Source organism: Corvus moneduloides, chromosome 10, assembly GCF_009650955.1.
Source record: "Corvus moneduloides isolate bCorMon1 chromosome 10, bCorMon1.pri, whole genome shotgun sequence".
Taxonomy (NCBI): domain Eukaryota; kingdom Metazoa; phylum Chordata; class Aves; order Passeriformes; family Corvidae; genus Corvus; species Corvus moneduloides.
This window is the reverse complement of record NC_045485.1, coordinates 4,554,258-4,575,416: the sequence shown is the minus strand read 5'-3', so window position 1 is coordinate 4,575,416 and position 21,159 is coordinate 4,554,258. Positions and strand designations below refer to the sequence as shown.

At 55.8% G+C, this 21,159-nt stretch overlaps 3 protein-coding genes across 16 annotated transcripts; 1 reads left to right on the top strand and 2 right to left on the bottom strand.

Annotated features, from left to right (window-relative positions):
• Window positions 1-3,302: 3,302 nt before the first annotated feature.
• Window positions 3,303-7,559, bottom strand: LOC116448596. The gene is made up of 2 exons (XM_032119230.1): window positions 7,429-7,559; window positions 3,303-6,799 (listed from the first exon to the last, which is right to left on the bottom strand). The coding sequence occupies exon 2, from the start codon at window positions 6,764-6,766 to the stop codon at window positions 5,918-5,920; it is 849 nt and encodes a 282-aa protein (XP_031975121.1). The 5' UTR covers window positions 6,767-6,799; window positions 7,429-7,559; the 3' UTR covers window positions 3,303-5,917.
• A 31-nt stretch (window positions 7,560-7,590) lies between these two features.
• SCLY (selenocysteine lyase) lies at window positions 7,591-13,456 on the top strand. Of its 7 annotated transcripts, none has more exons than XM_032119229.1 (14): window positions 7,591-7,638; window positions 8,685-8,804; window positions 8,875-8,987; window positions 9,058-9,158; window positions 9,296-9,452; window positions 9,732-9,859; window positions 9,961-10,125; window positions 10,453-10,559; window positions 10,896-10,932; window positions 11,268-11,351; window positions 11,502-11,604; window positions 11,785-11,860; window positions 12,513-12,703; window positions 13,208-13,456. In XM_032119229.1, exons 2-13 carry the CDS (start codon window positions 8,755-8,757, stop codon window positions 12,670-12,672), a joined length of 1,281 nt encoding a protein of 426 aa, XP_031975120.1. In that variant the 5' UTR covers window positions 7,591-7,638; window positions 8,685-8,754; the 3' UTR covers window positions 12,673-12,703; window positions 13,208-13,456. The 7 variants fall into 7 exon arrangements, with proteins under 7 accessions (XP_031975120.1, XP_031975115.1, XP_031975114.1 ...); XM_032119224.1 differs by having other exon boundaries at window positions 7,604-7,659; window positions 9,711-9,859; XM_032119223.1 differs by lacking the exon at window positions 7,591-7,638 and having other exon boundaries at window positions 8,497-8,804; window positions 9,711-9,859.
• Window positions 13,457-14,034: 578 nt separating this feature from the next.
• Window positions 14,035-21,099, bottom strand: SLC35G2 (solute carrier family 35 member G2). 8 transcript variants are annotated; one of them, XM_032119214.1, is made up of 3 exons: window positions 20,438-21,099; window positions 16,507-16,580; window positions 14,035-15,795 (listed from the first exon to the last, which is right to left on the bottom strand). In XM_032119214.1, the coding sequence occupies exon 3, from the start codon at window positions 15,776-15,778 to the stop codon at window positions 14,549-14,551; it is 1,230 nt and encodes a 409-aa protein (XP_031975105.1). In that variant the 5' UTR covers window positions 15,779-15,795; window positions 16,507-16,580; window positions 20,438-21,099; the 3' UTR covers window positions 14,035-14,548. The 8 variants fall into 8 exon arrangements, with proteins under 8 accessions (XP_031975105.1, XP_031975110.1, XP_031975106.1 ...); XM_032119219.1 differs by having other exon boundaries at window positions 14,035-15,800; window positions 20,413-20,611; XM_032119215.1 differs by having other exon boundaries at window positions 14,035-15,800; window positions 16,507-16,671; window positions 20,438-20,585.
• Between the last annotated feature and the right edge of the window lie 60 nt (window positions 21,100-21,159).

Below are 21,159 nucleotides of genomic sequence, written 5' to 3'. Positions count from 1 at the left end.
CGGCGGCGTCGCGGCCCAGCAGCCAGGTGAGCAGCGCGTGGAAGGCGCGGTGGGAGCCCTCCCGCTCCGTCCGGCTCAGCGTCTCCTGCCGGGCACACCACGGCCCACGGGCTGCCCTCCGGCCCCAGCCCCCACAGCATGACCGTCCTGTCCTGCTCCGCAGGCTCACCTTGAAGATGTGCTCAGGGACGACGTCGTGGTCAGCCAGGCCGTGCAGCAGCGGGAAGACGTCGTCCACCGCCATGGCGATCTCGGTGCGGTGCAGCTTCAGCAGGCGCCGCAGGTCCCCGTCGCTGCCCGGCCCCGCCATGCCCGGGGACACCGCCGGAGCCTGCACTGCCCCGTCCCCGGGCACTTCCCTTTAATACACCTTGGCCGCGGCACCAGAAACCTCACTGGGCTCCCGCAGCCCCAGTCATTTCTGTCCGAGGCCGTAACCTGAACCCGTCCCTCCCGCGCGGCGGGGCTGGGCTGGGCTGGGCTGGGCTTGTCCCCGCGCCGCCACCGCACCCCCGGCCCCGGGCTTGAGGTCAGGCACCTCCCCAGCTCCGGGCAGCGGCAGCCGGCGTGGGGTCGGCTGTGCCGCTGGTGAAGGACACCCAACCCGCGGGGAACACCGCGGGGTGTCCAGGGAGAGGGGGTCTGTGAGGTCTTGGGGAGGGGCTCCCATCTCTCATCTCTGCGGTCACCCAAGTGTCTCCCAAAATTTCTGGACTTTCCACAGGACCTGCTTCTCTCATCCAGAAACTCGGCTGCAGGAGCACGTGGGAAGTAAGGGCCCAAGAGCTGGGAGTGTGATGGCAACAAAAGAGCGTGGGGAGAGGGGGGTGTGGGTGTCTTTGAGTGTGTCCTCCCCCCACACTCTCCACTTCCCTTCCCAACATCTCTCACGGACAATGTGCTTTGTCTCAAGATAGAAAGACAGGGTACTGCAGGAGGAACTGTCTGGGTGCTCACATAATGAATGCATTCCAGACACGGGGGAGCCAAGATGTGAGTGATTTTGCAGCACATCGGCCTGCAAAGGGATATAAAATGCTGCTGGAGGCTGGGCCAATTAAGCGAACTGGTCTCCTGAGGTTGCTTCTGTGGGGCAGTAGGAAGCACTGACACACAAAGAAACTCCACAAAAGGTGTGTTGGGTTTGAATTGAAGATGCTGAACAAGCAAACATCTTGCCAGAGCCATGGCAGTGCCACGAGTGTGCCCAGGGAATACCTGGTCAGGTGCAGCCCACAGCTCTGTCAATACCCACTTCCCAAAACTGGGGATATGGAGCTGCAAAAAGCTTAGAGCCAGGGGGAAGCTGGCTCCTTGAAAACATCTGGCATAGGAAAGTCTGGGGGCCTGGCTGCTCTGTACCAGGTAGTTGGGAAAGAGAAAGCTCAAAAGCTCCTACCCCAATTCCCAGGCGTTTGGATTTCCCCAGGATCAATTTCTAGCTTCCCTCCCTCTGGAGGTGTGTCTGGGCTGCCCGGCAGGCTCCGCCGGGGGTGCTGTGGCTGTGCACAGCTGTCCCCAGGCCGCAGGGCAAACCCCGACCCGAGCAGGACCAGAGCATGGTGCAAGAGGGGACTCTGCTGAGCGGCGCCAGGGGATACCGGGAGGAACTTTCATTGCTGAGTCTTAAAAGACTGCAGCAGTATCTGCTGGCTCGAAAGCTGTGCTAGGAGGAAGCATCTGATGTCAAGAAAGTCAGGAAGAATAACACCACCACACCCTTGGCGAGAGCAGGAAATACCCTTGCACGTGTCTGGTTAATAAATTAATGTGGTTGCCCATGGAAAGGCTCGCCCTGCAGCTCCTTTCAGTATTCAGGGGGATTTTTCCTGTGGAGGCAGTGGGAGCCATCGGATGGAGGTCGGGCAGGTGGTGTACTGGGTTCCTGTGCCCCACACCAGGATTTCTGTGCCCAGCTCTGCCACAGTGGGGATGGCTTCACCACCACCTGTGCCATGCATCCCCCCAGGGGACAAAACGTGGATGTCAGGTGACACAGGAGGTTCATCTCCCCTCCCTGAGCTCTGCCCAAGTCCGGCCACAGGTGCTGAGCACAAGCACACTCGTGACACAGCCTCACAGGTCTGCTCCACTCTTCCTGGGAACACTGTTTTCCCCAGTATCCCACCTGCAGTGCCACAATTTGTCACTGTCACCCTGTGTTAAGCTGTCTGGCACGTCTAGGATAGGCACTTCCCCCTGCCCATCCAGCTGCCTCGTGGGCAGGCACTGCCCAACACTCTACAAGCCATATGCCCACAGTGCTGGGCTTGGACTTGTTTTAAATTCCAACTTTGTGACTCTTTCTGTGCTGAGTCACAGACATTGTTTTCCACATCCAGCCCACTCAGTAGTGCCATGATTTGCATTTTGGGTTGGTTTTTTTTGTGTTCCTTCCCTTTTCTGAGAGGGGCAGCAGGCAGAGCAGTGGCCATGTGAAGAGGCACGTCCATGCTGGGAAATCAGGCGAGTCTTTCTGCACAACCTCGCAGCCAGCCTGGGCAGCTCTAAGGAACTTGTAAGGGCTGCAAAAAGGCAGCTATTGCCTGGGGTTGGCATGTGCCCTGCCTGGCTGCCAGGGGCCCAGGCTGGGGTGTAGGGCTTTCTGGATGCCCTCTCCTTTCTACTGCCCCCCTGCAGAAACCAGGACTCAAGGGGTGGAGGTTGACAGTGTTTCTCCCCAAATGCCCAGTAAAATCAGTGATTCAGCATGCAGCAAAAGTATTTATAGCCCCTGGGATGCACCTCGATTCCCTCCTGCAAAAGCCATTGACACCAACACGCCCCTTCCAGCATTTCCTCCTTTCCAATTTCCCTTCCTTACTCAAGTCCCGTGGTGCAAACCCTTGTTGCGTCTCTCTTGGACACGACTGCCCCTCACTCATCTCAAACATCATCCCTGAAACCACAGTCAGGAGAGAACAGGCAGCAGTGGAATACCATGCATGGGACCACTCCAGGAAGGCAGGGAGTCCCCACCTTTGTCTCTGATGCCAATCCCATCAGGCCTGAGGCACACTGAGAGCCCACATGAAACGCTGCCACCAGGTGCAGAGATTTTATTCCTCTCCCCTTACCTTTGGCTGCTCCAGGCTCCAGCATCTTTGAAAAAAGGGGCTCCATGTGGGCCCCTGTGGCAGATTCCCATCTCTGACCACGCTGTCTGGATGGGAGCAGCTCCACCTGCACGCAGCCCAGCTGCTCCTGCAAGGGCCCAAGAAGGAGAGCTGAAGCAGAGATTTATTTTAGCCTCAGTTTCATCTTTCCTCCCCCTTTAGAAAGAAGAAACAAAAGCCCAGAGATATGTTATATTAATTTATTTGGGACACACCAAAAAGGAAAGTCAACAACTGTTAACGTACAAAAGTACAGAATCCTGGGACAAGATTTACTGTCCTGATTAAAAAGGCACCATGGTCCCAAAGAAGAGTAATCAGGATACATGATTTAGAAATTTTCCCCCTGTTGCAGCAGAAACAGAGCCAGGCTTTGGCTCTATCCACAGTCAAACCCAGTTAAAAAAACCCAAATATGATTTCAATGTGATAAACTCTGCTCAGCCTGTACAGGATGTCGTGAAAAGAATCACAGCCTAGAAGTTGGTCGATTTTTTTTTTTTTTGTCTTTTTTTGAAACAGTGAAGGTGACTAATCACTAAGTAGGTAACAAGGAAGACAGCAGACTGCTGACACCTTCAGCTCGACTTTCTGTCAGACACATCAGTTCAACTGAGACCAGCAGGCTGAGTGTGGGGCTTCTGAATGAAATGTAATTCCCTGTGGTAGACAGGAAGTCAGATCTGACAACCTTAAATTCCCTGAATCCCTGAAAATCATAAAGCACTATACAGCTGTGTTCCATATCCGAGCCAACCCCGGTGGATTTGCTTTACACACGAGCATTTATACTGTCAGCTATATCTGTAATAAAAAGGGGGGTTACAGCAGTTATTAAAAAACTTCTACTTCGGCGAGGTCTGAGCTTGGCTATATTCCCTGCTGATACAGAGCTGCTGGTGTAGAGACCCAGTGAGAGGCTCAATCCAGCACCTCAGGGCTGGAAGGCAAATAGTTTAAACGTGACATAATTTGCATGGGGAGGTCAGTGAAGCATGTCAGAGAGGAGATGGAGGGAGGCTGTGAAGCCTCAGGCAGCAGAGGCTCGAGGGTGCTGCTAGCAAACCTGTAAAACTACGAGTGGTGCAGAGCACGCGGTGGGCACTAAATACTTTGGAGCGACTTACCATGGAGAGAGAGCTTGTCAGAGACACAGAGCAAGGACTCCAGCACTAAGGAGCAGGGTCCCTGGAAGGGACACGCAGCTCGCAGCCGGACGGAACCGTGCCAGGCGGCCGAGGCTGGAGCCTGCCCGGGCAGCCCGGCCGGGGCCACCGTGTCCCGCGGGACCAGCAGCTGCTCTGCATTTCATTCCTCCTTTGGCATAGGACTTCAAAGCAGTCCAAGGACTGATTCATCAAAAGTAAATGAACTGTCAAAATTATTCGTACATGCATTTATTGTTAAAGGGAGCAAAAGCCAAAGAATGAAAGAGCACGAGTAAATGTCAGTAAATGATGTGCAGGACGGAGAGGAAAGAAACGGGGAGAAGTTGAGATACTGGAGTGGGGAAACCAACATTCACACTGGAAGGTAAATTTTAAAACCAGGCAAGTTTGCGCTCTTTCTACCACAGATCTTTTGTGGACAAATAGAGACTTGGGGGTTTTCCATTTTCAGTGTGGTCTGGCAAGGTTTGGGAATCTCACCAGAGAGATCTCCAGCACTGGGTTTCACTGGAAGGTCAAGTCTCTCATCTTTAAAAACCAGTAAAGCAACTCTAACTAAAAAAGTCACAGATACGTCACTGCTCAGGATGTACGTGGGCAAGAGGGTCACGCTTTGTTCAAACAACCTCTGGGTGGAAAACTACCATCTTCCCCCCGCTGGCCTGCACCACCTCGGGGGTGGAAGAGCAAGCCCAGATCTGGGTGCCTGCTGCTGTGAACACCACAGCTACACCTGGGAAGGCTTTTTCTTCCCTATGTCCTAAAAAGGCAGGATACCAGTTTATAAAATTACTCTCATCTTAAAACTAAATAATGCAATTTGCATTTTCCCCTATGTTACCCCCCTCCCCCCAAAGATAAAACATTACCACTTCATTTAGGATTCACCCCAGATCCTAGATTAGGGACTTTGTTATAAAACTCATCCAGTTATGGGAAGGTTTATCCTGATCAAGGAAACGTCGTTAAAATAGAATCTAGAATAAAACATTCAGAATCACCAATGCTTTAACAGCCAAAGCACTCCACTGTCTACTGCTCTCTGCCCGCTCCTCGAGCAGGAGAGCAGTCCCTTCCCAAAAGCACAGCGTGCCTCTCCGGGGCTGGAGACACACACTGCAAACCCACTTCCTTCCTGGCAGAAACGCCAGCTCCCGCAGGAAGGGGCAGAGCACCTTTCACCCCCACTGCAGCCAGGGGAGCCAGGGCTCTTCAGCACACGGATTTTCTGTTAGCAACAAGTCCAAGTTATTACCCTGCAGTAAATCTGAGTCCTGATTCATGCTGTTAGGCCACCGCTGGCTCAGAGATGTTGAGAGACTTCCAAACCCCACGGATGCAGACAGGACCTTGGAAGAAGAGGCTTATATGCTACGTAACCTTGGATCATCCGCTGCATTTGAGCCTTGGCATCGCTGGCCGCTGACAGCTCATCCTTCCAAATCCATGTGGTTTAGTCCTTGCTGCCGTTGTCATCATCCCAGCCCTCTTCCCTGGAGGCAGCATGTTCCTGAGCTCTGGCTTGAGGATCTGCAACAATCACTTCCAATGGATGGTGGGATTTCAAACTTGCCTAACGTGTGCATTGCCACCTTGTACTCCAGCAGCTCTGCCCGCTCTCTGCGGCGGGCGCTAGCAGTTTTTCACCTTTTCCACAGTCTCGTAGAAGCCAGGCCTGACCCTGCGGATGCTCATCCGTATGTGCTCGCCCTCCAGGGGCAGGTCGGTGCCGGCAGCGGCTGTGGTGCAGCGGCGCTTCCGCCGGCCCCGCAGCGAGAAGGCCGGGGCACCACCGTTCTCCTCCTCCGTGGGGTACAGCTCGTCCACACTGGTGCCCTCATCCGACTGCTCCTCGCCCTTGTACTTCATCTCCTTCGCCTTGCTGCCCTCCTTCTCTTCCCTGGCGAGCTTCCTGAAGTGCTCCAGACACTGTATTTTCTGCCTTCTCTCCATCATCTTCAGCTCCTGCTTCTCTGTGAAATCTTCATAGTACATTTTCCTCTCACTCCTCTGATCTTCCAGAAACTTCCACTCGATGCTAGTCATTTTTATCCCACTGTACTCCTCCAGTTTATCCCTCATCTGTGTGTCTGTACAAAACACATCAAAGAGCTTCTCCGAACTCTCGTTGAATCTGTCGGCTCGCTCAGAAAAAGCCTGGTTCTGTCTCTGCTTCCTGGTCTGGTACAACCGGGTGAATTCCTCGTACATTTTGAGGATGAGTTTCTTTATGTTCTGAGTGGCGATGGTGTGCAGGTTGCAGACCAGCCAGTGCTCCTGCAGGTGCTCTGCGAGCAGCTGGGCCGCGTCCTCCTTGGAGCGCTGGGCCTGGCCGGCCCTCTTGGGCTGCAGCAGGTACAGCATGTTCTGCACCACATCCTTCTTGGTGGGAAGCACCCCCTGGGCAAAGCCCGAAGACTCCACGTACTCCACAGTCCCCAGGGTCTTCCGTGCCCTCACCTCAGTATCCAGTGATTCCATCACTGCTCGGCGGTTCTGTGGTTACGACATAACCTGAAAGACAGGAGGAAAACAGAGAAGTGTGTCAAACGAGGCAGTTTTTCCCCGCAGCAGAAACAAGGCGATGTAAGCCGTGCCGAGGCCAATGGGACGCGGGGCTTTGCGGCGCTCCGCCGCTGTTGGACGCCTGCGTTAGCCCAGCCCATCCCAGCCCCTGCTCTGCGAGCCTATCGCTCCTCGGAGCGGCTTCCAGAGCCTAATACGGCGCGCCTGCGTGCGGGAATTTGCCTTTAATTGACTTTTGCACTTCACTTTATCAACTACAGCAAGGCAGGCGCGGCGGAGGCGCAGCGAGGACGCAGCTCCGGCCGTGCCCTGTCCGCAGTCCCGCCCGCCTGCCCCGCCACAGCGCCCGAACCGCCCGCTGCCCCCCCGGCCCGGAGCGCGGCCCGGGGCACGGCCCGCACCGCCGCAGCCCGCCCGGGGCGCGCAGAGCCACGAGGCGCGGCCGCCTCCCCGAACAACTCCCGCCGCTTCGGCCCCGCACCGGGCGCGGCACGCGGGGCCGCCCTCGCCGTGCGGCGCTGAGTCACGGCGCGGCGGGCCCCGGGCGCCGCCCGCCCGCCCGAGCCCGGCGCGGGGATCGTCGCTGCCCGTCCCGGGCCCCCCCGCCGGGCGCTCACCGCCATCGCGCGCGGAGCGGCGCGGAGCCTGCGCGGGGCGCGGCGCGGGACCCGCTCCGACGCTGCCGCCGCCATCTTGGGGAGGGGAAGCGCCGCCGCCGCTCCCCGGCCTTGCGTCCGTCCCGGAAGTACCGCCCGCCCCCGCGCGCCGGAAGCGCGCCGCCCCGCGAGCCACGCCCCTTCCGCCTCGCGCCCGCGCGCCAGCAGCGCGTGAGTGACACCCGGCCCGAGGTGGGGGGGAAAGGGGGACGGGGGCTCGCGCGCCGCCCGCCGGGGGCCAATGGGAGCCCCGTGCGCTCGCGGGCCCGGCCAATGGGAACAGCGGCAGCGGATTGGGCGGAGCGGCCCGGGGAGAGGGGAGCTGGGGGGGGAGGGGGCGTTACAACGGGGCAGCTGATTGGTGGAGCTGTGGCTGTGGGGCAGGGAGCAGGGAGCTGATTGGTGGGGCCGTGGCTGTGGGGCAGGGAGCAGGGAGCTGATTGGTGGGGCCGTGGGGCAGGGAGCAGGGAGCTGATTGGTGGGGCCGTGGCTGTGGGGCAGGGAGCAGGGAGCTGATTGGTGGGGCCGTGGGGCAGGGAGCAGGGAGCTGATTGGTGGGGCCGTGGCTGTGGGGCAGGGAGCAGGGAGCTGATTGGTGGGGCCGTGGCTGTGGGGCAGGGAGCAGGGAGCTGATTGGTGGGGCCGTGGGGCAGGGAGCAGGGAGCTGATTGGTGGGGCCGTGGCTGTGGGGCAGGGAGCAGGGAGCTGATTGGTGGGGCCGTGGCTGTGGGGCAGGGAGCAGGGAGCTGATTGGTGGAACCATGGATGTGGGGCAGGGAGCTGATTGGTGGAACCATGGCTGTGGGGCAGGGAGCAGGGAGCAGATTGGTGGAACCCTGGCTGTGGGGCAGGGAGCAGGGAGCTGATTGGTGGAACCATGGCTGTGGGGCAGGGAGCAGGGAGCTGATTGGTGGAACCACGGCTGTGGGGCAGGGAGCAGGGAGCTGATTGGTGGAACCATGGCTGTGGGGCAGGGAGCAGGGAGCTGACTGGTGGGGCCGTGGCTGTGGGGCAGGGAGCAGGGAGCTGATTGGTGGAACCATGGCTGTGGGGCAGGGAGCAGGGAGCTGACTGGTGGGGCCGTGGCTGTGGGGCAGGGAGCAGGGAGCTGATTGGTGGGGCCGTGGCTGTGGGGCACGGAGCAGGGTGATGGGAGGCTGTGGTGCCCCAGGCAGGGCAGGGGCCTAGTCCCCCCTGTCGGTAACCCACGGTGCCAGGTTGGTGACGGTGACAGTGACGGTGACGGTGACAGCAGCGGTGACGGTGACAGCAGCGGTGACAGCAGCGATGGGCGCGGGGACAGAGCCGGCGGAGGCGCAGTGTGACTCACTGGAGGGGTGAGGCCCTGCCCTACTCCCTGCTCCCCTGTGTGCCCCCCAGCACCCCTTATCTGCCCCTGCCCTACAGGAAGGTGTACCTGGACCACAACGCCACCACCCCGCTGGCCCCCGAGGTGGCCCAGGCCGTATGGGATGCCATGTGCCAGGCCTGGGGCAACCCCAGCAGCTCCCACCCCACAGGTAGGGACCAGGACGGGCTGGGCTCTGTGGTGATGGGAGCCCGCGGGAGCTGCCAGGTCTGGTCTTGCAGGCAGGAAGGCGAAGGAGCTCATCGGCAGCGCACGGGAGAGCCTGGCCAGGATGCTGGGAGGCCGCCCCGAGGACATCGTCTTCACCTCAGGGGGCACGGAGGTGGGAGCAGGGGGGACCCCCTTCCTGGGAATCCCTGCCCACCACCCCCTCTCCAGCAAGCAGCGATTAGGAGGGTGGGAATGAATGGCACTGTGCTCCTTCTGAGCCTCCATTTTCCCTCTCTTTCTTCCCTTCAGGCGAACAACATGGTGATCCACACTGCCTGCAGGCACTTCCACGAGAGCCAGTGTTGGAGAGGGGACAGCCGGGGAACACCACATATCGTGACATCGAGCGTGGAGCATGACTCCATCCGCTTGCCGCTGGAGCAGCTAGGGAGGGAGGGCCTGGCAGGTGAGTGGCACAGGCACAGATGGGGTTTGAATGGGGGGTCTCTGCTGGTGTTTTTGGAGGAGGGCAAGATCCTGCATGCTCTGTGATGTTCCACTTTCTCCCGCTGGAGAAGGGCACCATTTTCCCCTTTAGTGCCCGCGTTCCCCCAAGCTGCATGTGACACCTCCCTGCTCTGTGCCTGTGCTCCATACACTCCTGCCCTGCCCAGCGGGGCACAGGCCAGCCCCGAGCACTTTCAACCTACCCAGCCAACCTCAGGGCTTGTCTCCTGGCCTGCAGAAGCCACTTTTGTGCCTGTGTCCCCACGGAGCGGGCAGGCAGAGGTGGACGATGTCCTGGCTGCCATCCGGCCAAACACCTGCCTGGTCTCCCTCATGTTGGCCAATAATGAGACAGGGGTCATCATGGTGAGTGTGGGCAGTGAGGGGGATGGGGTGGGGACACCCTCGCAAAGAGGCGGTGACAGGAGGTAGCAGAATGGGATGCAGACCCTCCTCCCTGCCACCAGCCCGTCGCGGAGCTGAGCCAGCGCGTCTGTGCCCTCAACCAGCGCAGAGCAGCGGAGGGGCTGCCCAGGGTCCTGGTGCACACGGATGCAGCACAGATGATTGGCAAGGGGCGCGTGGACGTGCAGGAGCTGGGCGTGGACTACCTGACCATCGTGGGACACAAGGTGTGGCCCTGCTTGCGTGGCCCTGCTGCTAGTCACCCTGTGTGACATCTCTGCTGGGCTGCCAGGGGGACACACAGCTTGGTACCTCGTGGTGGCCGGAGTTCTCCTGCTGGGTGGGGCTCTGCAGACAGACTTCGCTCCTGCGGAACCTGTCTGGGCTGGGGGGCAGGAGACTGAGGATGGGGAAGAGCTCTGCAGCAGCCTGCGCCTGTGCGATGGGCAGGGGCCAGCCCTGGAGGGCACTCAGATCTGGGCAGGAGGGCAGGAAGCACTGTCAGTACTGTCGGTGTGTCAGTGTCCCCAGGGTCACCGTGGCTGTCCCCGCAGTTCCACGGCCCGCGGATCGGAGCACTGTACGCCCGCGGCCCCGGCACCGCCACCCCGCTGCACCCCATGCTCTTCGGAGGGGGACAGGAGAGGAGTTTCCGGCCAGGGTAAGGGGGCAGGTGGTTACCTGGAGAGCTGGGCCTCTGGCTGGTGGCCAAGCCACATGGGCTGCCTTGTCCAAGCTGAGCTGGCACTTTGTCACCTGCCAGCCCTGGGCAAGCAGCCCAGCACGGCAGGGAAATGGATCCACGCATGGAAACTCCCTGGAGCTCAGGCTTTACCAAGGGTGGAACCTTAGGGTGGAACCACCTCCTTCTCAACCACCTCAGAGAGGTGTCCAGGACCCCCTGCCAGCAGTGAGGGGTCCCATGAGGGAATGTCTGTGTCTCAGGGTTGGGTTTCTGGTCTTGAGAAATAACTCACTGGTCCCTGTTCCCTTCCAGCACTGAGAACACCCCGATGATCGCCGGCCTTGGCCAGGTTAGTCGGGATGGGGTGAGCAGTGCAAACCTAGCACAGAGACTGACACTTGTGCTCCCTGGTCATCAGAAGGGACAAACTTGGGATGTGGGAGGGAGGGTGAACTGGGAAAGGCGGTGGGGCTTTCTGGTGCCAGTTGAAGGAGGTGCTTTGGGGCGCTTGCTGTGGGTTTGCAGCCCTGGCAGTCACACAGCTCACATGGCACAGGGCACTGAGAGGGGACACAGGGGACCTGGCACTGCAGAGGCTGTTCCAGGCTGGGCTCACATCCCGGGGACCACGCACAGAGGGAGGTGTCCAAGGGTCACTGGTGGAGCCTGTCTGGGTGTTCTCAGGCTGCAGAGTTAGTGAGCAAGAACTGGGAGGCCTATGAGGCTCATATGCGGGATGTCCGGGATTACCTGGAGGCCACGCTGGAGGTGAGCAAATCTGGTCCCTTCCTGCAGTCTCAGGCTGCAGGATGTGTGGCCTGGACCAGGGTGAGTATGTCCCTCTGGCCATGCCCACCCCCTCATAAGGACGTTCCTCTTGGGAACCCAGAGAGGTTCACAGCCCTCTGATTTCTCCAGGCCTCCTTTGGGAAGCAGAGGATTTGCTTCAACAGTCACTTTAAGGGCTCCAAGCGACTCTGCAACACCTGTAACTTCTCCATCCTGGGCCCAGGCCTTCAAGGTAGCTCTTATCCTACTGCTGTCCCGTGATGGTTACGCACAGCCAAGCACCTGCCCCTCACCAGCACCTGTGGCTGAGACTAGTGGGTGCTTGGCTGGTGGGCAGGGAGGTGAGGCAGGAGTAGTCCCTGGAGAGAGCCTTGACACTGGGAAAGCTGTGCTTGTGTTGCTTGTGCTGCAGGACGAAGGGTGCTGGCCCACTGCAAGGTGCTCCTTGCCAGCGTCGGGGCTGCCTGCCACTCTGAGAAGGGGGATCGGTGAGCAGACAGCTTTTCCAGCCCTTGGGTGTCTTCCCAGAGGACAGCAGGAGGGAGGGATGGAAACAGGCAGGGAAAGGGACAGTGGGTGGCTTGGGCAGCATCACCTGGAACAAAGAGGGTACAGAGTTTTCCAGAGGGGCTGAAGGGCTGTTAAGGAGATTACTGCAGGAGACACAGCTGGAACACTCGATTGCTGCTTGGAAGGAGTTTGTCCCTCCCAGCTTTGGTGATCCAGCTGAGCTTGGAAGTACTTTTGAACTGCTGGCACTACCAGAAGAGAGCTTGCCTTGTGTCTGTGCCTGACTGTCCTGCTCCAGCCCATCCTGGCCCTCCAGATGGCTCCTTTAGGGGATATGGGGATAGGGGTGCTTTTGGCCTGGTCTAGAGCAATGCCCTGTGGACCTGGCAGAGCTGCCAACCCACAGGGACATGGAACAGGTTCTTCTTAGAAGAGCCAGATTCCCCATAGGGCAACAAACCCAGTGGGATTGGGTGCCCCTGGAAAGCAAGCGGTGCGCTGTGCAGGGGACAGGTTTGCCTGGAGTGCATCTGCAGATGTGCTTCCTCACGCAGCTCAGTGAGGCTCCCTGCTGATGTGTGGGGCTTCCTCAGCTTCGAGTCCATCCTCTGCCCCCTGGCTGTGTTCCAGGCCCTCCCCGGTGCTGCTGAGCTGCGGGATTCCCCTGGAGGTGGCGCGGAACGCGCTGCGGCTGAGCGTGGGGCGCAGCACGGCACGGGCAGACGTGGACAGAGCTGTGCAAGATCTCGTGCAGGCTGTGGAGCAGCTGGAGCGGGACCTGGCCCCATAGACCCTGGAACTGCTCCCCGGACACCACTCAGGTTCTTGGGGTGGGCCCCTGGGTGCGAGCTGCCCATACCAGCCTGGGCTCAGGGGTGGCAGGGGGAGGTTCTGAGGAGGGGGCTTGGCTGCCTTGGGGCTGGAGTAGCTCCAGGGCTTGCCCAGGATTCAGCCCCACTGCACAGTGGAGGCTTTTGGGGAGTTGTGCTGTGCAGTGCCCCTGGCTTGCCAGATGTACCCAGCTGGGTGCCTGCACATGCACGTGTTGACACAGCTGAGCCTCAGAGCTCGAGTCCCTGTAGAGGGACAGGCATGGAAGCCATGGGAGGAGGAACCTCATGCCCTGGTTGCTTCCCACAAAGGAAGCAGCCAGAGGAAGAAAGACTATCTGCCCCAGAGTGAAATAAGGAGCTGATAGAAGCACAGGAAGATTCTGGGCTGGGAACTGCTCTGCCCTAAGCTGCCAAAGGGATTTCTGGCAGGGCACAGCTTTCCCAGCACTGCTTCATTTTACCTGCTCCCCTTTTCTTCTGTCTTTCCTACAGTGGGCAGAGCTCCTGTTGCCAGCTTCACCTGCTCCTCAAGGAAACAGTTGTAGGGGTGGCTGTGACTGTGCCAGCACTCGAGGGAACCCTGTGTGGCCCAGGGGGTCTCTGGTCTCTGGCATCACCAACACTGAAGGACACAAGTGTCACATGGATCAGGAGCGTTGCCAGCTGGGCTGGCTGATGTCAGGGAACTTGGTCTCCCTGGCTATTCATAGGAATAAAAGTAATTCCTGCTGCTTTTCACAAGTAAAATGTATTTTCTGTGGGGGAAGCTGGACTGGTTGGAGCCATCTGAGTGGTGCCTTTTCTCTCAGAAAACGCTCATGTCCCACAACACAGGCACAGGCAGCTGCAGTGGGAGGTGCCTGCAGGGCCTGGTTGGCACAGAGCCCATTGGACACAGATGCTGGCCTTTCTCTTTACGGCCACACATTAGCGTGGCCAGGAATACTATTTGGACCCATAAAGCCCTGGGACTCTTTGCAAATCCCATGTCTCACTGGAGTTTTGGTACCCAAGCACCCTGTCAGTCACTGATCCTGCCAGGCTGGTCGGTTTTACCATGCTGCTCACACCTCCATCTCAAATGCATTCTTTTATTTCTCCCTTTTTTCCCCTCCCCTGGATAATAGTAAAAAACTCCTCTAGAAAAAGTGGTTCCATAGGAGGGATTTTGGTCTGCTTCAGGGCTAGATCTTTAATCTGTCATGGACCTTACAGTTCCTGGGGACCTTTCACAGTTGTGGCACAACTGGAGATTCAGCTTTTGGTGCTCTCTTTCCCCCACAGGACATCTGAGATTCCTACATTGTTTCAGACAGAAATTTAACCACAAAGCACAAAAAGCTTTACTGACTTCTTCTTTATACGTGCAGGAAATGCAAGTTCTAGCCACAGAAATTTAGCATTGCTCCATTTAGAATATGACAGCCAAAGCTTAAGAAGCATTACAGAGGAAATGACAATTCGGGTGACTGTTTTAGTGTTTTGCTGCTCATCTTCCTACTACCACAGAGCACATGAACGAGAGTCACTTTTGAGTCCCTCTGTATTGCTTTATCCAGAGAAGGTCAGGAAGAGCTTGGCCCGCATTTCAGTGGGCCAGCCTGTGCTGGCCGTGCACCCTGTGTGCTACTCTTTTGGGTATGACAAAATGTCAGTGGTTGTGTGCAGCAGAACAAATCCACCTGGCACGGGAGCCTGGAAATACCAACATTGCTATATCAGCTGAGAAGTGAAATGGCAGAGAGAGGGCCTGGCCACTACGCTCGGACACAGGAGTTGAAAGGAGTTACTTCCACATGGTCACAGCCAGAATCAGACATTCAAAACTGACATTCATTTAATGGACGAATCCACAATCTCCTGATAATCTTGCCTTCTTAAATCCTTCCAGGAGAGCTTATAACACGCAAGGAAAAAAACACTCACCAAAATAAGCACTGCCCCAATCAGATCACAAGTGCCTGGGAAGATGCGCAGCACAAGGAGCTGCAGGACCATGGCGATGACGATCTCCAGGTGCTGCACAGTGCTCACCAGAGCGGGGTGGAACTTGCCCAGGGCGTGGTAGACCCCCAGGAAGGCTGCAGTGGAGCACAGGCAGATGGCAAGGAGATAGCTCCAGGTTTCCCCGTCCAGCGGGACGATTGGCTCTTGGAGCAGGAACATGGTGGACGCTCCCCACACTGTTCCCGTCCAGCTGAAGGTGAACAGCGCTGTCCACATGCTGATGCTGTCTTTGATGGACCTGTAGACTATCATGGAGAGGGCAGTGGTCAGACCAGCCATGACAGTCATGGTATAGCCAAAAGCTTCCTTCCAGGTGCTCAGCAAAGAGTTCTCCTCCTTAACAATGTTGGGGATCATGACCAGACAAACGCCGAACACACTGCCAACGACAGTGACCATGTCTATATAAGCCATTCCTTCATCTATGAGTAAAAAAGCCAGAATGGCACTGAACACTGTGGTGGTGGCCCTCCACATGATGGTCCCATTGCTGGGGGGCACTATGGAGAAGGATGTGTAGGCACAGGTGATGGAGATGACATTGCAGACCCCGTAGAGGAACAGCCGGAGCCTGTAGCCTTTGGGGCCGAAGGGAGGCTCGTGGTGGTAGCACACAGCAGAGAGGGACAGCACCTGCAGGACCGAGCGGATGAAAATCAGCTCCAGAGATGGCACTTTGGAACGGTCAGAAATTAATCTCGTGATCAGAGCCACACATCCGTGAGCCACGGCAGACCCAAAAAGGACTGCCCATGTTCTCCTGGACTGCAGTACATTTCCTTCAGGAAAGTGCTGAGATTCTCCAACCTCATCAGGTTTTGGCAGTTGTGCTGGCTTGGTGTCTATTGTACCGAAAAAAGTCTTTTCTCTCTTTTTCCCATCATTCAGTAGTCTTCTCTTAGGATTATCCTCCATAAATACTCCAGTATCTTCATTAACATCCTCACATCCCTCTTCTCCTGGCTGTGGATAATGAGAGGTGTATTTCACTGTTACTGTGTTGGGATGAATTTTCACTCGCTTTTTGACTGGGTATTTTTGGGAAGACGTATCCATTTCCTTAGAGAAATGCCCTGCTCTTAAGGAAAAAAAAATGGAGATACACTGTTATTTAATGAATAGTGAGAGATTCATTAGGATGTAAGTGCTTTTAGTGTTTACAAGCTGTTTTTGTCAACCAAATCCAAGTACTAGTAGCCTCTTCTTGGTTTTGCTTTAATTTTCCACTGAGTTACTGCTAAATACCTTTGATGGCTGAGCCATTTGGATCTCCTTAAAAGTCAATCATGGCACTTCACCTTAGTCACTAATTTTTGAAAATAACATGTTTTGTCATTATGTATGGTATGCATCATGAATCCTAGTGTATTCTAATGAGAAAGTTCTCTTGCTAAGCTTTTTACCCTGTAATTATGCATTATTGTTAATTGCTTGCCAGTGTTACAAGATTACAGGAGAAATTTGGCTGGAGGAGGTGTCAGTAACACAGGGAAATAGGGAGCACCCCCGGGCAAGTCAGCAGTTTGCATATGGATGGCAACACATCTTTGAACCCCGCTGTGACAGTGTTAAACCCTTCTGTCTCCTTGGCCGTTTCCCACTACACAAACAATGCCTGTGATTCGTGCGGGGTGGGGCAGATGTTTAATTCGGGCAGGGGTAGTCATTGAATGACTGTTTTCACACCATCGGTGCAGAGCCTTCCAAGTGAAGAGGCAGCAGGAGCAATGAAACCTTCCCTGCCTTCTCTTCACCCCAGCAAATAAAACCTGTGCAGACCTTACCTGTGACAGAGACATTCGATCCCAAGGCAGAGGGGGAAAACACCTCTTCATCATCTACATCTTCGATGGGCTGTCTAGATAGAAAGAGCAGGTGCTCTCAGGTACCAGCAGGGAAGGTTACAACCATCTCGGCACAGAAAGTAAAACCCAAGGAAGGCTCAAACCCTTTAGATGGAGAGAAAGCAATCAGTGGCATCTTGTCAAACCCACTCCCCAGCCATCTCCCAGCATTACTGAGGGAACTGATCCAAAGAACAAGTGGTGGTTTGCGAGCATAAGGTTCCTACAGCTCGACAACAAGCCAATCCACCCTGCCGTGCCTGCTGTGCTGCCCCACGGGCTGCAGAGGAGAGGGAGCCCGGGAGGACCCATCCTCCCGGCCCGGAGATCCCTCCCCCGGAGCCGAGCCCTGCCAGCAGCAGCAGCAGCAGCAGCTTGGCCCCTGCAGTGGCACCGCGGGATGGGTACAGACAGTCCTTGTCCCCAGGGAGGACCGCAGCGTTCCTGGGGGTCCTGGCGGTGCAAGACTGCTGGACAATGGCTGGATGCCAGGACAGCGGGTTGTCAGGGAGAACACGGGTCCAAAGGCAATGGTAAAGTGCGGGCAATAGTTCCTCACAGAAACACTGAAAATACCGTGGCCAGGTTCAGCCGTGCTGTTTTCTGTGCCTGTGATCTGTGACAGCCAAGCGCTGCCGGTGTTTCTGGCAAATTAATTTACATGAGAATGGGACAGTCTGCCTTTTTCCTCACAGGCTGAGTGTTCATTAACCCCCTGCTACACCCCAACTGAGCTGCAGCCGAGTCCCTGCTCTCCTCGTAGGGATGGACGGGAGTGGGGACACGGGCGGGGACCAGTCCCAGCTCTGGAGGAAGGAGCAGCAGGACCCGCACAAGTACCAGGGGCTGAGGACCCTCTCGAGTCCCCCCTGTCTCTCAGCAGGCCTTGCCCAGCACTGCTGTTCACGTTTTTCTGCTGCCGACCCAGCCAGCGCCAGAGCACGCCCAGCACCCCCTGCATGGTGGAGAACATTCCAGGGTGTCCACGGGCAGCTTACTGGGCAAGGAACTTGAGAACGAGCAGCTGAACGCCAGGGAGAGTAAATAGAGCTGAGTATCAACTGTGCTAGCGGGCACTTCAAACAACCCATCAAACATTTACCAACACCTGCCAGAAATCTGCCCCGGGCTCACCTGCTACCTTCACTTTTCCTCCAGTTAAATTGTTCATTTCCGAATCTTTTAACGTGCAAATGCAAACCGCACTGAGTGAGCCCAGGAAGGCAGTGATTTTTCACCTGCACAGCTTTTCCTAACTAGCGTTTTCATTGTGTTACAATCCACAGTTATGCCTTGCAGCCTTAAAAAAATTAGGACCTTCTTGCTTTAAGGCACAACATACTGGATCATGAATAAAGTAGGAGGAAAAGACGACAAAAGTGGACAATAGGAATTATTATTAGAGTGTCAGTAGCGCACTGGGTAACCTCATTCATTTCGTTAAGAAACAGCTGAGTAAACGCTGCAACTGTTCTGAAAACAAAACCGAAATAGCTCATTTGTTACCATGAGCATACAACGGTAATTTTTTTGCTTCCCGGCATTAGATTACATTTTCTTTCAACGGGTAGTTGCAAATTCAACACAACAGTTGCAAATGTAGCACTGGACCTGTGCAATGTGTTCAGGGATCTCTCTGGAGGAAAACAATAGATGGTGAGCACGTAGCTCAAAATGGCTGTTCTGCACAGAGCTGCTCCCTCAGGACTGCTCAGCTCGGAACCTGAACAGCCGGGAGTCTGGAAAGTGGAAGGGCAAACACGTGTGAAAGGCAGGAGATGGGACGTAATAAAGAACAACAACAACAAAGAAAACCCCAAACCAGGAATGCTTACCCGAAAATTTCATTTTCCCAACTAAATACTGAGTGTATGACAAATGCGATGCCAACCCTCCCACAGTACATTTGTTTGTAGTCTTTGGTGACCTTGCTTTTCTTAACCAGTGAGATTTTCCATAGAGATTGAGATTAGGACACATCCCAGATCCATTATGTGTGCCCCTGACACAAATTTAAAATAGACAGAAATCAGCACAGCCTATACAGACAACTTGCTACTTCTCTTTCTGCCCGTGCCTTTTGTGGAGGTGACATGAAGCTTTTATTTTTCCTTCATATCTGGAAACAACGTGGCTTATTTGCATTTTCTATTAAAACACAAGTTGATTTTGAATGAAGTTTAATACAAGGCTGAAGATTAAGCACTATGCAAAATTGTCAAGTTATATAACAGAACAAACATTCCCAATTCAGCCTGGGACACCCATTTAAATTACGAGCTCATTGAAATCACTGACTGCCAAGTGTGAACCCTGTTTTCCCTTGGGGGAACAAATAATCACTGTATATTCAATAAATGGCACAGATCATCGATAGAATACAAAGCACGACTCTTTTAAAAGAAAAAAACCTCAAATACTCCCCTCCTTTCCTGCCTCAATCACTGCAATCTACATGGTTAGTCAGGTAGAAATAGGTGATTATCTGCCCCCAGACTGCTGGGGGTCAGAGCCTGACCTCTCCTGTGCCTGAAGGAATGATGGCTTTGAAGTCTGGTGATTCTAACCACCAATCTTCAATAAACTCACAGAAAAATACTCTCATTTTCTGCCAGACTGGTTAAAATCAGTCAGGCTACTGAGGTGTTATTCTGAAAGACTCACAGACACGGCAATTCCAGCCATGGATAGGGAGTCAGGAATAAGTCAGCTACCCCTGCGCTCTGAAAGACAGGCCCCACAGGAATGCTCCTTTGCCTCTTCTGTGGAAAATCCCCCAATCCTGACTGGATCAGGCTGAGATTACCAGAGGGCTGTGAGCAGTCTCTACAGGATAACTACAGACTGACAATTCTCCCTGAATATCACACGTAGGAAAGACCCACCCACCCCGGAAACCCACGGGACCGACTGAACTCATGCCACCTTCACTAAGTACTCGTGTGCACTGACTTCTCAGCATAAGCGGTTTTCTTTTGATTCCTTATCAGGTGCAGGAAAATCTCCTAAAGCCCTGTTTCAGCACCATTAAACCACCTGGAGGTCCTTAGGTGCTTCATACTTCATGCAACTGCACATCCCAAGGGATCTACACTCATGTGGTGTATGAGTACCTTCTCTTTCTAGCCAGATTGACATAAATCAATTTGATTAAAAATACATGCAAAGAAACTCAAGTCTTTATTAAAATTTAATGAATAGCAAAAGGTATTTAAGAAAATGAAGGAGCAATTACATGAAAGGAGTTTTTAGCACTTAGGCACAAGAGCAAACATTATATACAAACCAACAAACCAGTATCCCGTGTCTTCAAATTAATTGAGTCACGTCCAGCAGCCTGAAGGAAGAGCCAGTACAACCTTCACTGAATACAAACCCTAAAGTCCGACCAGTTGTCAGTGAACTCCTGATAATATTTTGCTACCCAAAAAACGACCTCTGTTTGTGCTAGCTCACTGAAGCAATCACATTTAATGGGATATACGTTTAATTCCCCTTGCTTTCTTTATTCTCTTGCTGAATACGGGCTCCATATGCGTCCATTTCCATGAAAAAATACTATTTTCTAATTTCTCCATTCATGCCTGTTGCCTGCTAAAGCTCCCACCTCTGCAGCAGCAACACTTGCATTAAGTGTTTTTGTGAATGATTTTGGGAGAAGAGCCACTTTGCCTGCAAACTTCCCATTCCAAAAACGCTTATCTGAACAAACCCCTTCAGATCGCAATTCCAGGCACGGGGGAAAGAACAGAGCACACATTAACACTGAAATATAGTCCTCTATAGCACAGGAAACGAGGAGAACAGCTCAGTTAGATGTAAGAAAGGTTTTAAGAGGTACATTACAATGGGGTGAAGCACGAGACGGCACCTTCGGGTCCACGACAGCAGATGACAGGTCGAGATTAGAGATACCTCGCTCACTGCTTTGGATCCTCTCCCAACAATCTGCAACCCCTGGCAGCCAGCGGTGCGTGCGGGCTGTGCAGGAGGGGATAGCCGCCTGCAAAGGGACCGAGCCCGGGAGCGGTGCGAGGAGGGCGGCACCAATCGCGATGGCTGGCAACTGTCGCCGATAAGAGGGCACTCCTCAGAGGACGCGGGGCGTCTCCATGGGAACCCCGGCAGCGGCTCCAGCACAGCCCCTCCGGGCAGGAGCGGGCGAAGGGCGGTGGCTGCCCGGGCTCGGTCCTCGCCGCGCCGCGCCCTCCGCGCCCGCCCCCGCCATGGCGGAGAGCGCCGGCCCCGCTCGGCCCCGCGCACATCACTGCCACTGCCACCGCCCCGGCGCCGCGGGGCCCACCCATCCCTCCGGCCGCCGGGGAACCGCCGCGGGCTGGGAAGGCGCTTCGGCCCACGCTGGGCCCTCGCCCCTGCTCTGTCGCGACAGTCACGACCCCCTTCCCCCGCCGGTGTCCCTGTCCCCGCCGCTTTCACGGAGACTGCGCCCGGCCCTCGCTGTGTCGCGACAGACCGCCAGCGTCCCTGTCCCCGCCGGCTCACTGGGCCCGGGGCGCGCCCCCGCTCTGTCACGACAGTCGCCCCCCCCCCCCCCCCCCAGGCGGTGCTCGTGGGCGCGCGGCGCACGCGCGG